The sequence below is a fragment of the Onychomys torridus genome, chromosome X, assembly GCF_903995425.1.
Source record: "Onychomys torridus chromosome X, mOncTor1.1, whole genome shotgun sequence".
Classification (NCBI taxonomy): domain Eukaryota; kingdom Metazoa; phylum Chordata; class Mammalia; order Rodentia; family Cricetidae; genus Onychomys; species Onychomys torridus.
In genome coordinates this window covers 29,333,856-29,348,944 of record NC_050466.1, presented here as the reverse complement: position 1 = coordinate 29,348,944, position 15,089 = coordinate 29,333,856, and the positions used below count along the sequence as shown (strand labels likewise).

Sequence of the window (15,089 nt, the reverse complement as noted above, 5' to 3'; positions counted from 1 at the left end):
CCATCCCCCTTCTTCATCATTCTTCTCTCCCTCTTGTTCCCATCCTTCTGCTCATTCCTCTTTCTTCTCTTCCTCTTTCCCCTCCTTCCTCTTTCTACTCTTCCTCTTGCTCTTATACTTCCCATCCTTCCTCTTTCTTCTATTCCGCTTGATCTATTGTTTCCCCACCTTACTCTTTCTTCTCTTCCTCTTTTCTTCCTTTCCCCTCCCTCCTCTTTCTTCTCTTCCTCTTTTCTCATCCATCCCCCTTCTTCATCATTCTTCTCTCCCTCTTGTTCCCATCCTTCTGCTCCTTCCTCTTTCTTCTCTTCCTCTTTCCCCTCCTTCCTTTCTTTCTTCTCTTCCTCTTGTTCCCATCCTTCTGCTCCTTCCTCTTTCTTCTCTGCCTCTTTCCACTCCTTCCTTTCCTTCTTTTCTTCCTCTTGTTCTCATCTTTCCCCACCTTCCTCTTTCTACTCATCCTCTCTTTCTCATCCTTCCTACAACTTCTTTCTTCTCTTCCTCTTGTTCTCATCCTTCCCATCCTTCCGTTCTTCTCTTCTTCTTGTTCTCATCCTTCCCATCCTTCCTTTTTTCTCTGGCTCTTGTTTTCACATTTCCCCTCCTTCCTCTTTCTTCTCTTCCTCTTTCTTCTCATCCTATTGTTTCCATTCTTCCCCTCCTTCCTCTCTTTCTTTTCTTCCTCTTGTTCTCATCTTTCCCCACCTTCCTCTTTCTACTCATCCTGTCTTTCTCATCATTCCTCCAACTTCTTTCTTCTCTTCCTCTTGTTCTCATCCTTCCCATCCTTCCTTTCTTCTCTTCTTCTTGTTCTCATCCTTCCCCTACTTTCTTCCTTCTTTTCATCTTGTTCTCATATTTCCCCTCCTTCCTCTTTCTACTCATCCTCTCCTTCTCATCCTTCCTCCTTCCTCTTTCTTCTCTTCCTCTTGTTCACATCCTTCTGCTCCCTCCTCTTTCTTCTCTTCCTCTTCCTCTCCTTCTTTCTCCTCGTCCTCTTGTTCTCATACTTCCCATCCATCCTCTCTCTTCTATTCCACTTGATCTATTGTTTCCCAACCTTCCTCTTTCTTCTCTTCCTCTTTTCATCCCTTCCCCTCCCTCCTTTCGTCTCTTCCTCTTTTCTCATACATCCCGCTTCTTCATCATTCTTTTCTCCCTCTTGTTCCGATCCTTCTGCTCCTTCCTCTCTCTTCTCCTCAGCTATCTCCTCCTTCCTCTTTCTTCTCTTTTTGTTCTCATCCTTCCCCTCCTTCCTTTCTTCTCTTTCTCTTGTTCTCATATTTCCCCTCCTTCCTCTTTCTTCTCATCCTATTGTTTCCATTCTTCCCCTCTTTCCTTTCTCTTTCTTTTCTTCCTCTTGTTCTCATCTTTCCCCATCTTCCTCTTTATACTCATCCTCTTCTTCTCATCCTTACTCCTCCTCCTTTCTTCTCTTCCTCTTGTTCTCATCATTTCCCCTCCTTCCTCTTTCTTCCCTTCCTCTTTCCCCTCCTTCCTCTTTCTTCTCTTGCTCTTTCCCATCCTTCCTCTTTCTTCTCTTCTTCTTTTTCTCATCCTTCCCTATTTCCTTTCTTTCTTTTCTTCCTCTTGTTCTCATTGTTCCCCACCTCTCTCTTTCTACTCATCCTCTCCTTCTCATCCTTCCTCCTCCTTCTTTCATCTCTTCCTCTTGTTCCCATCCTTCTACTCCTTCCTCTTTCTTCTCTTCCTCTTTCCCCACCTTCATCTTTCTTCTCTTTCTCTTGTTCTCATCCTTCCCCTTTCCTCTTTCTTCTATTCCACTTGATCTATTGTTTCCCCAGCTTCCTCTTTCTTCTCTTACTCTTTTCATCCTTCCCCTCCCTCCTCTTTCTTCTCTTCCTCTTTTCTCATCTAAACCCCTTCTTCATCATTCTTTTCTCCCTCTTGTTCCCATCCTTCTGCTCCTTCCTCTTTCTTCTCTTCCTCTTTCCCCACCTTCATCTTTCTTCTCTTCCTCTTGTTCTCATCCTTCCCCTCCTTCCTCTTTCTTCTGTTCCACTTGATCTATTGTTTCCCCAGCTTCCTCTTTCTTTTCTTCCTCTTTTCATCCTTCCCCTCCCTCCTCTTTCTTCTCTTCCTCTTTTCTCATCTAAACCCCTTCTTCATCATTCTTTTCTCCCTCTTGTTCCCATCCTTCTGCTCCTTCCTCTTTCTTCTCTTCCTGTTTCCTCTCCTTCCTCTTTCTTCTCTTCCTCTTGTTCTCACCCTTCCCATCCTTCCTTTCTTCTCTTCCTCTTTCCCCTTCTTCCTCCTCTTCTCTTCCTCTTGTTCTCATTCTTCCCCTCATTCCTTTCTTCTCTTCCTCTTGTTCTCATACTTCCCATCCTTCCTTTCTTCTCTTCCTCTTGTTCTCATCCCTCCCCTCCTTCCTTAGTTCTCTTCCTGTTGTTCTCACCTTTCCCCTCCTTCCTCTTTCTTCTCTTCCTCTTTGTTCTCATCCTATTGTTTCCATTCTTCCCCTTTCCTTTCTCTTTCTTTTCTTCCTCTTTTTCTCATCTTTCCCCACCTTCCTCTTTCTACTCATACTCTTCTTCTCATCCTTCCTCCTCCTTCTTTCTTCTCTTCCTCTTGTTCTCATACTTCCCCTCCTTCCTCTTTTTTCTCTTCCTCCTTTCTTCATCATTCCACTTCCCTCTTTCTTCTCTTCCTCTAGTTCTCATCGGTCCCCTCTTTCCATCCTTTTTCTTCTCTTCCTTTTGTTCTCATCTTTCACTTCCATCCTCTTTTTTCTCTTCCTCTTGTTTTCTTTCTTCACACTCCCTCTTTCCTTTCTCTGTCTTTTCTTCCCCTTGTTCTTATCTTTCCCCACCTTACCTTTTCTTCTCTTCCTCCTGTTCTCATCCTTCCCAAAGCTCCTTCCTTCCTTCTTTTCATCTTGATCTCATCTTACCCTCCTTCCTTTCTTCTCTTCCTCTTTCTTCTCATCCTATTGTTTTCATTCTTCCCCCTTCCTTTCTTTCTTTTCTTCCTCTTGTTCTCATATTTCCCCATCTTCCTCTTTCTACTCATCCTCTTCTTCTCATCCTTCCTCCTCCTCCTTTCTTCTCTTCCTGTTGTTCTCATCTTTCCCCCTCCTTCTTCTTTCTTCTCTTCCTCTTTCCCCTCCATCCTCTTTCTTCTCTTGCTCTTTCCCATCCTTCCTCTTTCTTCTCTTCCTCTTGTTCTCATCCTGCCCCTATTTCCTTTCTTTCTTTTCTTCCTCTTGTTCTCATTGTTCCCCACCTCTCTCTTTCTACTCATCCTCTCCTTCTCATCGTTCCTCCTCCTTCTTTCTTCTCTTCCTCTTGTTCCCATCCTTCTACTCCTTCATCTTTCTTCTCTTCCTCTTTCCCCACCTTCATCTTTCTTCTCTTCCTCTTGTTCTCATCCTTCCCCTCCTTCCTCTTTCTTCTATTCCACTTGATCTATTGTTTCACAACCTTCCTCTTTCTTTTCTTCCTCTTTTCATCCTTTCCCCTCCCTCCTCTTTCGTCTCTCTTTTCTCATCTATCCCCATTCTTCATCATTCTTCTCTTCCTCTTGTTCTCATCTTTCCGCTCCTTCCTTTCTTCTCTTCTTGTTCTCATCCTTCCCCTCCTTCCTTTCTTCTCTTCCTCTTGTTCTCATCTTTCCCCTCCTTCCTCTTTCTTCTCTTCCTCTTTCTTCTCATCCTATTGTTTCCATTCTTCCCCTCTTTCCTTTCTCTTTCTTTTCTTCCTCTTGTTCTCATCTTTCCCCACCTTCCTCTTTCTACTCATCCTCTTCTTCTCATCCTTCCTCCTCTTTCTTTCTTCTCTTCCTCTTGTTCTCATCCCTCCCCTCCTTCCTCTTTTTTCTCTTCCTCCTTTCTTCATCATTCCACTTCCCTCTTTCTTCTCTTCCTCTAGTTCTCATCAGTCCCCTCTTTCCATCCTTTTTCTTCTCTTCCTTTTGTTCTCATCTTTCACTTCCTTCCTCTTTTTTCTCTTCCTCTTGTTTTCTTTCTTCACACTCCCTCTTTCCTTTCTCTGTCTTTTCTTCCCCTTGTTCTTATCTTTCCCCACCTTACCTTTTCTTCTCTTCCTCCTGTTCTCATCCTTCCCAAAGTTCCTTCCTTCCTTCTTTTCATCTTGATCTCATCTTTCCCCTCCTTCCTTTCTTCTCTTCCTCATTCTTCTCATCCTATTGTTTTCATTCTTCCCCCTTCCTTTCTTTCTTTTCTTCCTCTTGTTCTCATATTTCCCCATCTTCCTCTTTCTACTCATCCTCTTCTTCTCATCCTTCCTCCTCCTCCTTTCTTCTCTTCCTCTTGTTCTCATCTTTCCCCCTCCTTCTTCTTTCTTCTCTTCCTCTTTCCCCTCCATCCTCTTTCTTCTCTTGCTCTTTCCCATCCTTCCTCTTTCTTCTCTTCCTCTTGTTCTCATCCTGCCCCTATTTCCTTTCTTTCTTTTCTTCCTCTTGTTCTCATTGTTCCCCACCTTTCTCTTTCTACTCATCCTCTCCTTCTCATCGTTCCTCCTCCTTCTTTCTTCTCTTCCTCTTTTTCCCATCCTTCTACTCCTTCCTCTTTCTTCTCTTCCTCTTTCCCTACCTTCATCTTTCTTCTCTTCCTCTTGTTCTCCTCCTTCCCCTCCTTCCTCTTTCTTCTCTTCCTGTTTCCTCTCCTTCCTCTTTCTTCTCTTCCTCTTGTTCTCATCCTTCCCATCCTTCCTTTCTTCTCTTCTTCTTTCCCCTTCTTCCTCTTCTTCTCTTCCTCTTGTTCTCATCCTTCCCCTCCTTCCTCTTTCTTCTATTCCACTTGATCTACTGTTTCCCGACCTTTCTCTTTCTTCTCTTCCTCTTTTCATCCTTTCCCCTCCCTCCTCTTTCTTCTCTTCCTCTTTTCTCATCTATCCCCCTTCTTCATCATTCTTTTCTCCCTCTTGTTCCCATCCTTCTGCTCCTTCCTCTTTCTTCTCTTCCTGTTTCCCCTCCTTCCTCTTTCTTCTCTTCCTCTTGTTCTCATCCTTCCCATCCTTCCTATTTTTTCTCTTCCTCTTTCCCCTTCTTCCTCTTCTTCTCTTCCTCTTGTTCTCATCCTTCCCCTCCTTCCTTTCTTCTCTTCCTCCTGTTCTCATACTTCCCGTCCTTCCTCTTTCTTCTATTCCGCTTGATCTATTGTTTCCCCACCTTCCTCTTTATTCTCTTCCTCTTTTCATCCTTTCCCCTACCTCCTCTTTCTTCTCTTCCTCTTTTCTCATCTATCCCCGTTCTTCATCATTCTTCTCTCCCTCTTGTTATCATCCTTCACCTCCTTCCTTTCTTCTCTTCTTGTTCTCATCCTTCTCCTCCTTCCTTTCTTCTCTTCCTCTTGTTCTCATCTTTCCCCTCCTTTCTCTTTCTTCTCTTCCTCTTTCTTCTCATCCTATTGTTTCCATTCTTCCCCTCTTTCCTTCCTCTTTCTTTTCTTCCTTTTTTTCTCATCTTTCCCCACCTTCCTCTTTCTACTCATCCTCTTCTAATCCTTCCTCCTCCTTCTTTCTTCTCTTCCTCTTGTTCTCATCTTTCCCCTCTTTCCTCTTTTTTCTCTTCCTCTTTCTCCTCCTTCCTTTCTTCTCTTCCTCAGGTTCTCTTCCTTCCCCTCCTTCCTTTCTTCTCTTCCTCTTGTTCTCATACTTCCCATCCTTTCTCTTTCTTCTATTCTGCTTGATCTATTGTTTCCCCACCTTCCTCTTTATTCTCTTCCTCTTTTCATCCTTTCCCCTACCTCCTCTTTATTCTCTTCCTCTTTTCTCATCTATCCCCGTTCTTCATCATTCTTCTCTCCCTCTTGTTATCATCCTTCACCTCCTTCCTTTCTTCTCTTCCTCAGGTTCTCATCCTTCCCCTCCTTCCTTTCTTCTCTTCCTCTCGTTCTCATACTTCCCATCCTTTCTCTTTCTTCTATTCTGCTTGATCTATTCTTTCCCCACCTTCTTCTCCATTCTCTTCCTCTTTTCATCCTTTCCCCTCCCTCCTCTTTCGTCTCTTCCTCTTTTCTCATACATCCCCCTTCTTCATCATTCTTCTTTCCCTCTTGTTCCGATCCTTCTTCTCCTTCTTCTCTCTTCTCCTCAGCTTTCTCCTCCTTCGTCTTTCTTCTCTTCTTGTTCTCATCCTTCCTCTACTTCCTTTCTTCTCTTCTTCTTGTTCTCATCCTTCCCCGCCTTCCTTTCTTCTCTTCCTCTTGTTCTCATCTTTCCCTCTCCTTTTTTCTTCCTATTGTCCTTGTCTTTCTCCTCAATCCTCTTTCTTTTCCTCTTTTTCTCACCCTTCTCTCTCTTTCCTCTTTCTGTTCTTCCTCTTGTTCTCAATTTTCCCCTTTCCTCTTTCTTATCTTTCTCTTATTCTCAACTTTCCTCCTCCTTCCTCTTTCTTCTCTTCCTCTTGTTCTCAGCTTCCCCTCTCCTTCCTTTCTTCTCTTCCTCTTGTTCCCATTCTTCCCCTTCTTCCTTTCTTTTCTTGTCTTTTTCATCTTTCCCCCCTTCATCTTTATTCTCTTCCTCTTGTTTTCATTGTTCCCCTCCTTCCTTGTTTTCCTTTTTCTCATTTTTCCCTCTCCTTTCACTTTCTTCTCTTCCTCTTGTTTTCATCTTTCCCTCCTTCCTTTATTCTCTTCCTCTTGTTCTCATCCTTCCCTTTCTTCCTCTTTCTTCTCTTGTCTTTTTTCATCTTTCCCCTCCTTCATCTTTTTCTTCTTTTTCTTATTTTCCCCTCTCCTTTCACTTTCTTCTCTTCCTCTTGTTCTCATCCTTCACCTCCTGACTCTTCTCTTCCTCTTGTTTTCATCTTTTGTTCTCCTTCCTCTTTCTTCTCTTCCTCTTGTTCTCATCTTTGCCCTACCCCTCCTCCTTTTCCTTCTTTTTAATTCTCCACCTTCTTTTGTTCCTTCCTCTCTCCTTCCTTCTTTTTTCTCCACTCTAGTCCCTGTTATGTACCTTCTTTTGCTCCTCTTTCTTGGTTATCTTTTGTTCTTCTTTTACCCTCCCTTCCTCCTCTCTTCTCCTCTCTTTCCTTTTCTTTTCCTTCCCTCCACCCTTCCTCCCAACTCTCTTCCTCCTCTTTCCTGCCTTCATTTTCTCTCCCTTCCTCTTCACACAGCATCTTCATAATATATTTATTTCAAGTCTCTCTACAGGAAGTATCGATAACAATTATGCTGTCTCCACACATTTCCTTTTAAGGAGTACTGTCTCCCTTCATCCAAGCCTCCTTCCCCTTTGTAACTTACAGTCCTGTCTTTCCCTCCTTACTTTTTACTTACCTTTTAAACAACTGCTCCACTTCTTTAACTTTGTAGGGCTGAAGTCTTTTAGATATTTCTGCACACCTTTGTAAGAATATTGGAATTCCTTCCTTACTAATCCCTTTCAAAGGCCTCCTTCACCATCACAATCTCCCTTTTTACACTTTTCCTACTGGCTCTTCCTTCCATATGTACCTTTCCTCCTTATCTACGCTCTCCTATCTCTTCTCTACTTTGTCATCATCTCTCTCTACTCCCACAAATGCATTCATGCTGGAGTCTACTGGTTGCTCCTGGTCTTTCTTTGCTCTCTCCATCTCTTCATTATTTCTTATTGTACCATCTTTGCCTGAATAGGTGCTTTCTCTTGTCCAAGTTTTTTGTTCTTTTTTCACTATTACTTTTTTTTGTACATTTTAAAATTCTCTCAATCTTTGTATATTATCCCTTTCTTGATCTAACTTCTGTAATTTATTTTCGCTCTTACTGGCTTGTTAAACTTTTCTTCACTTCTTAATGTTTTCTTACTGCCTACCTCAACTCACTTCTCTCATTTGCTTTCTGCATTTCTTACCTAAGTATACATGCTATCTCCTCTTCCTGGCTGTTTGTTAAACTATGTATTTACTTGTTAGCTATATGTATTGCACATATACTTTTGTTAACTCGATCTGTAACTGGAAAGTGCATCACAGAGGACCTGCCATAGGTATTAAGGATTCCTAGTACTTACTTTTGCAGGGGCCTTTTGAAAGAATTGTGTGAGCATAAGGTGGTTTTATGTGGACACTAATAGTCAGTACATTGTTGCTCAGCTTCCACTCATCCACTATGTCTTTTATTTTCTCTCTCCTATCTCTCTCACCTGTTTCAGGTTGTCTTTTGCTTTCAGGGACACTTGCTTCCCGCTTTTCTTCTTTACTATCTTTTTCTTGCAGTTTTTGTAAATGGTAGGCTATCCTTTTTTGAAGCATTACTTGTTTCTACAAAATATTAAAAATACATTAAATATATTTCAAATTCAAACACAAACTGTCAGTAAAAATACAACATAGATTATTTCATATGGATGACATTCCTTAGGTAGGCCTGTGTTCCTGTCTGGAGATATCTAAATTTACAATGAATTTGAAGAGAGGTACACTAAGAGGCAAGTTTCCTTTTATGATTCAGCATGAAATTGTAATTATGCATATATGCATGTGTTCATGCTCTCTTACAATCTGGAAATGTAAGCTAGGGTCTTGTACATGCTAGGCAATCCCTTTACTATTGAGAAAAAGCATATTTTAGTCACAACTCAATCTAATATAACTTTCTGGAGACTCTTTTGAATTATAGATTGGTGCTAGAATCAATATCGATTAGGGCTCCATCAATAAGTATCCCCTGAAAATTCATACTTTAAAATATAAAATGGTGGTAAAAAGCCTTTCTTAAGACAGCCCAGATCCAGCAAAAGCTGACTACCTTTTGGTTAATTTCCTCTCTGATTTTTTGCCGATATTCGTCAGCTTTTGCTTCTCTCTTCACTTCTGCTCCAATCTTTGATAGAAGTGTCATCTCCTTGGATTGCCATTCCTATGGGACATGCCATTACAGTTCTCACCATATGTCTCTTTCATTTTTAAATATTTTCTCTTTCTCCAACCAATACACAAATTAGATCAAATCAATGGCCTAACACATTTTGGGTCAATAATAAAACAAATCTTGCATTGACTTGTGAATGTGCTTATCTATCTGCCATTCACTGGCACTGTCCTGCTGGATATGATAAAGTGGGAAAGGAAAGAAATTATTTTGTTATTACAAGCATGAAGCCAGCACAAACATGACTCTGACAATGAATCTCAGAAGATACTGGCAAAAGGGTGTTGACTTCTAACTCAGGGAACATATCACATGTACTTGGCTGCTCTTAAAGGTATTCTGACAGAGAAACAAAACAAACAGCCATGCCAGAACTCATGTGGAGGTCAAAGGACAGCTCTATGGACTGAGCTCTCTACTTCCAAATTCACGTATGTTCTGGGACTTGAACGTAGGTCACCCGGCTTGCACCGGAAGTGCCTTTCCCAGTGAATCCTTCTAGCTGGCTTGGGTTTCTTTTCTAAACTCAAGTAACTTCAAAGGGTAGAGTGAAACTGTTCAAGTTGTTTACAGATAAAACAACCATGCAAGTTTCTCATTTAAAATTTGATCCTAACCTCCTCAATCTGTTTGTGCTGATTCAGTTTTGTTTGAACATTATACCAATGTAGTCTGTCTTCTTCTGCTAACTGCAGTGTGTTTCGTCTTCCCAAGGTGTCTTCAATTTTGTCTAGTTCTTTATTAATCATACGCAAATGTCTAAGTAGAAGTAAAACAAAGGAATGTAAGTCTTTCAGGATACCTGACACTCTGAAACTCTGGAATATCAACATGCATTTTGGTATACTCTGAGATGAATGTATGGATTATAGGAGCCACATAATGGGTAACTGGATTTCAATTAAGATAAACTTTTTCATAAAAAAACAACAACATACAATTCTTCCCTATAGGCTTGATTTCTACATGGTAATGTGTGATTAGTAGCTGTAGGAAATACCCAGTTGGTAGAGGAATGGCATGTTTACATTAGCATCAGATAAAGTTGGAGCAATTTTATCATTGTGACTTTAAAATAATTTACTTAACCTCATGTTTGATATGTGTTAAGGATACTCTCCCTCCCTCTGGTACCACAGACCTGGCTTTCTCTGGATCCATGATTTATATTTTGCCTCTCTTCAATAAAAGTTTGACTTACCTCTTGGGCTCCTGGTAGCTACAGTTTCTCAGGTAGAAATTGACTTTCCTAGCCTTAGTATCAAGGTCCCCAATCCCTATACCTCTTGATGTCATTTTTATAAGTTAAATTTTTTTTAAAAAAAATTGTGTATTGCTGGGCGGTGGTGGCACATGTCTTTAATCCCAGCACTTGGGAGGCAGAGCCAAGCGGATCTTTGTGAGTTTGAGGCCAGCCTGGTCTACAGAGCAAGATACAGGAAATGCGCAAAACTACACAGAGAATCCCTATCTCAAAAAACCAAAAAAAAAAAAAATATGTATTGGTGTTTTTTCCATACGTAAGTCTGTGCACCATGTGCATGCAGGGCCTGTGGAGGGCATCAGATCCCTAAAAAGTGGAGTTACAGATGCTTGTGAGCCACCATGTGGGTGCTAGGATTCAGACCCTAGTCCACTGGAAGAGCAAGCCCCCTTGATATACCTGTTTAGTTGTTCATGTTGAAAATGCTGAGGGGCTTGAATGTGTGTAGTACCTTTCTGACTCCATATTCAATTCTTTCTAGTGTTTTTGCAGTTTTGGGTGTCTCTAATGTGCCCATTTAAAATATACTCGAACCCTGACTCTACCTTCGTTTTAGTAATTGGTCTTGATGCGGGGAAGTCTTCTTCCCTTCTTGTAACAACCACTGCTGAAATGAGGCAGCAGCGGCAGCGTCGTCACAAGCTCGTCTCTCTTCGTTCAGCTTATTCACCTGGCTTTCTATAATTTTCTGTATGAAAACAATTACTGGATGTCAGATGCGTCACAGACATAAACCTCTCCTTTGATATATTTTCTTTAAATTTAATCTTAAGTACATGTTCTGACTTTTACAAACTGTTAATTCTGCTAACCAGCATGGCACATTCCCACAAATAAACTTCTTATATGTAAAAATCAAATGGGATCTCTATCTTTTACAGATTCTTTATAGGAACTTTATTCCTGGAATATTTTAAGGAAATATTGTGCAAAGGGCCAAGTGTTTCACAAATCATTTTATGAGTCCCAAATTAAACAAACTCAAATATTTAACTTACTTGTTCCCTGACATAATTTCTCTCAAAGTCAATTTTTAAAGTGGTAAGATATTGTCTGTATTTGTTCAACTCTTTTAAGGAACATATGACCTACAAATTCAAAATGGAAGACATTATAAAATTTTGAAAATGACAACATGTTTATAGAAGAGAAGAAAACATTCATTTTAGTAACAGTTTTAGGATCGAGTGTAAGAATGCAGTGTTTGTAACATATGGGTAGTCAGGACCTTTAGACAGTTGATGACCCACCAGACATTTTCTAAATAGCTCACTAACATAGTTCCAAGTCAAAATTCCTTCTAGAGACATGAAAGTAAATGTGTCAGTGTGTTTACATACCAAAAATTGTAATTATCTTTTCCATCACTGAAAAATTATCAAGTATAAAGTAGTTTTTTCAAGAAAAAACAGCCACCTGATACTAAGCATTTTATTGACTTCTTTCTGTGACATCTGCTAGAAGGTGGCACATTTACTAAAGCACCTAACAAGTGCCTAGATTTTGCTGGTTAGAAGTAGGTCTGTACGCACTTTGTTATTGCTGGTGATGTAGCCCCCCTGTCTTAGTTTCTTGAGCATGTCTTTTCGTCTGAAGTATGCTTTAAGGTGTGGATCATGAAGACTTTGGTAGGTGGTTTCCATGAGTCTACAGTAAGGATCACTAAGATTAAAACCAAAAGAAGGCCGATATAGCTGCAAAAGGAAACATATTTGAAATTATTGCAAATGCAAAATTCATGAATATACACTTTTAAACATCAGTTTATTGAAATAATTAGAATGTTCACTGAAAATAAAATATACAAGCAGAAACTGAAGGGAAAGAATGTAATGGTTTGGTCTGGGTAAATATAATGCTTTTCAGCTTCCCTGTCTTCTCCCAGTCTAACTTTTACTTTAGAGGTGCCATGTGGAATACTATTTATGAACTCTGTGCTTGAATAGCCTCCACCTTAGTCCAAATCCTGTATACATAGGTCAGGATAGACTGTCAGCAAAGAGGGGAGTACATGGAAACTTTCAGGAGCCAGATGAACCAAGGCACAGAAGCAGAAATCAGCATGTTGTATATGTGTAGGCCAGAAGGATCACAATCTGCCAAGTTGAGGCTGTGGTTGAAGTCTGGATGGAACGATTGCAGCTCTTTCTGGGGCTTTCTATCGTTAAAGTGAGTTTAAAGACTTTAAGACATTGCAGCTCATTTGTGTGAAACTGAAGGTGATATAAAAAGTGCAATCATAACAAAATGTTTCAAATTTACAGGTAAGGGCAAAGAAAACCACTTAAACACCATTAAAATGTAGTTTACCTTTTCACTTATGTTTGTGGTATAGAATATGTTAGTACTTCCTGGGATAACAGGCAGTTTGGCCCCCAGGGGCAAGTCCAACAGACAAGATGGTCCAATCTTTGGCACAATAGGTTTCTGTCTCTTCTGTGGAAAAGAAATGGATATGTTTGTCTTTTACCGGGAAGTGTTCATTTAGTTTACATCAGTTGTCACACTTGAACCAGACAGCACAACCCAGGTTGCTAGGCACCTGGGTGGAAAGAAGTGCCTGGCTGCAAACCTAGAAGGCCTTACCTCCCCACTTCCTAAGCCAGTACGCTACTTCTGGGTCCTGCGAAGGCTAGTATACGTCTGTGGCACCTTGAGTCACCCATTGCCCTGGTCAGAAGGTGTAAGGCTCCATCATGAAAATGTCTGTCTTGTTCCTGCCCCTCAGCCAGACTCTCTCCCCATGACTCTACCTGCTGGCCTGAAACCTGTCCTTACCAAGAAAGAAGGGCAATGAATAAATGGACACTATGGAGGGGCCGCCACTCACAGTACTACAAGTGTCTTTGTCATTTTTGAGGTTGCCGGAAGCTGCTTTGGATGCCGCAGCCTCAGCAGCCTTCAAACAGTTGTTCAGGTACAAGTCCATGGCTCCCCGTCAGCCCCCAAGGGCTGGGAGCTGAGGGAGTGGACTGTCTTCTGGACTCCCTTCCTGCGACTGTCTTCTCCAGTGTCCGGATCAAGACTGAGCCAAGTCCCTAGACAGCCTGGTAACAGGACTTCGAGAACGCACACATCACAATGCTGATTTGCTGAGGTCCTTAGTGGGCGCCCTCAAGGCCACGCCCAGTGGGCGTCGCCCTTAAGACATGTCATACCAGCAGAGGTCACTCAGTAGAAGTTTCCAAAATAGATGTGGCTCCAACAGAAGCAGCTCTAACAGATGTCACTTCAACTGTTGTTGGTTTCTAAAGACGTTGCCAACAAAGAGGTTGCCTCAACAGACACCGCCCAACAGGCAACCCCTCCATGGGCTGCCCCAATAGACATTGTTCCAGCTGATGTCACTCCATGAGTGTCATCCCAGTGGATGTCGCATTAATAGACATCATCCTTGGGTGGGGGCGAAGACCTGGGTGCCTCTTTAGGAGCGCATGCGCCTCACCTGAACCTAGCAGCTTGAATGGCTCCAGTTGGGAAAGTAGCCTGAAAGGCCCTTGAAGAGTACCCTAGTGCTGATGCTACCACATGTTTTAGCTGAAGAACATAGAGAGTTACAGGGTAGCCTGGGGCTACAGGGTAAATCCCTGTCCATAAATAAAAGAAAATGAAACAAAACCCCAAAGCTGTTAGATATTCATCCCAACAGACTTTATGAGTTTTTGTAAGTTGTACAGCAATCATTAAAAACTATGTAAGGTGGTAATTCAAAACATCATCAAAAATTAAGGTGGTTTTCTAAGAATGGTCAAGAAAATTACAGGAATGCCAGAGAAACCAAGGAGCAATTAAGCAAGTAGAGAGAAATGGATACTAAAATAGATGACTTAATCCTTCACATATCAGCAATTACTTTACATATGATAGTCTAAACATGACAATGAAGGTGCAGAGATAGGTAGAATAAATGAACAAGTATGATAATACTGTATGTTGTCAATAAAAGATGTTCAGAAGATGCAGTGACATAAGCAAGTTGAAAAATTAAAGGATGTGAAAGCATATTCAATACATATTCCAATAAAAGTGGGTGTGGTCATATATTAAAGTACATATTGTTAAAGACAAAAAGAAACATTATGTAATAACAAAAAGATCATTCCACCAGGAAAATATTGCAGTTCTAAGTGTCCTTATGCTAGATTATAGAGCTTCAGAATACATGAAGCAGAAAACAGTAGAGATAAAAAGGAGAAATAGACTGATTTACAATTATAGAGATACATTCAACACCTTCCAATAGAAGATTATATAAACATAAGTTAGGTTATCCTGATGCCTATTCAATAGTGTAAATATTTGTACCTATATAATGTATTCCTCAGGAAAAAATAGTATTGAGTGAAACCCAACAAGCTGTGGGATGATATACCTGACATTTAAATTATGCTTATGATACTCATTTATGAAATAATTTGATCTGAATGTCCTCCAAGAGATATGTGCCAAGGTCTTGGCTTCCAGCCTATAGTGCTATTGGGAGGTGGTGGGAATGTCAGGAGATTGGGTCTAATAGGAGGAAGTAGGTCACTGAGGGCCTTCCTTTGAAGGATATAGTGACACCCTAGCCCCCACCTCAAACAATGTGCTGCCACAATGCCAGGGTGAGCAATATTCCTCTTCTACATGCCTTGACATAACATACTATCTATTTGGAGCCCAAAAAAGCAACAATGCCAACTGTATATGAACTGAAGTCTTTGAAACTCTAATTCAAAATAACATTTGTTTCTTTTAAGTTGATATATTTCAGATATTTTGTTACTCACACAAATAGTAATAATATAAAACAGTAGTTCCCCTTAGGAAGAAAGAGAAATGGATGAGATCAACAAGAGGATATGGAGACTTTGACTTCGTTTGTTTTATCTTATTCCTTTTTTTAAAAAATGGGGTATGCGTCTCTCTCTCTCTCTCTCTCTCTCTCTCTCTCTCTCTCTCTCTGTCTCTCTCTCTCTCTCTGTGTGTGTGTGTGTGTGTGTGTGT

General features: G+C 40.9%; 1 protein-coding gene across 1 annotated transcript in view; it reads right to left on the bottom strand.

The window, feature by feature from the left end:
* Nucleotides 1–13,032, bottom strand: part of LOC118574589 (fibrous sheath-interacting protein 2-like) — a 16,830-nt gene extending 3,798 nt beyond the window's left edge. Inside the window, exons 1-8 of the mRNA XM_036175546.1 lie at nt 12,934–13,032; nt 12,414–12,539; nt 11,636–11,797; nt 11,102–11,191; nt 10,649–10,791; nt 9,457–9,598; nt 8,717–8,827; nt 8,112–8,229 (exon numbers count right to left, since the gene is read on the bottom strand). Coding sequence (XP_036031439.1) covers nt 8,112–8,229; nt 8,717–8,827; nt 9,457–9,598; nt 10,649–10,791; nt 11,102–11,191; nt 11,636–11,797; nt 12,414–12,539; nt 12,934–13,032 — 991 coding nt within the window. The remainder of the gene's footprint in view (nt 1–8,111; nt 8,230–8,716; nt 8,828–9,456; nt 9,599–10,648; nt 10,792–11,101; nt 11,192–11,635; nt 11,798–12,413; nt 12,540–12,933) is intronic.
* Between the last annotated feature and the right edge of the window lie 2,057 nt (nt 13,033–15,089).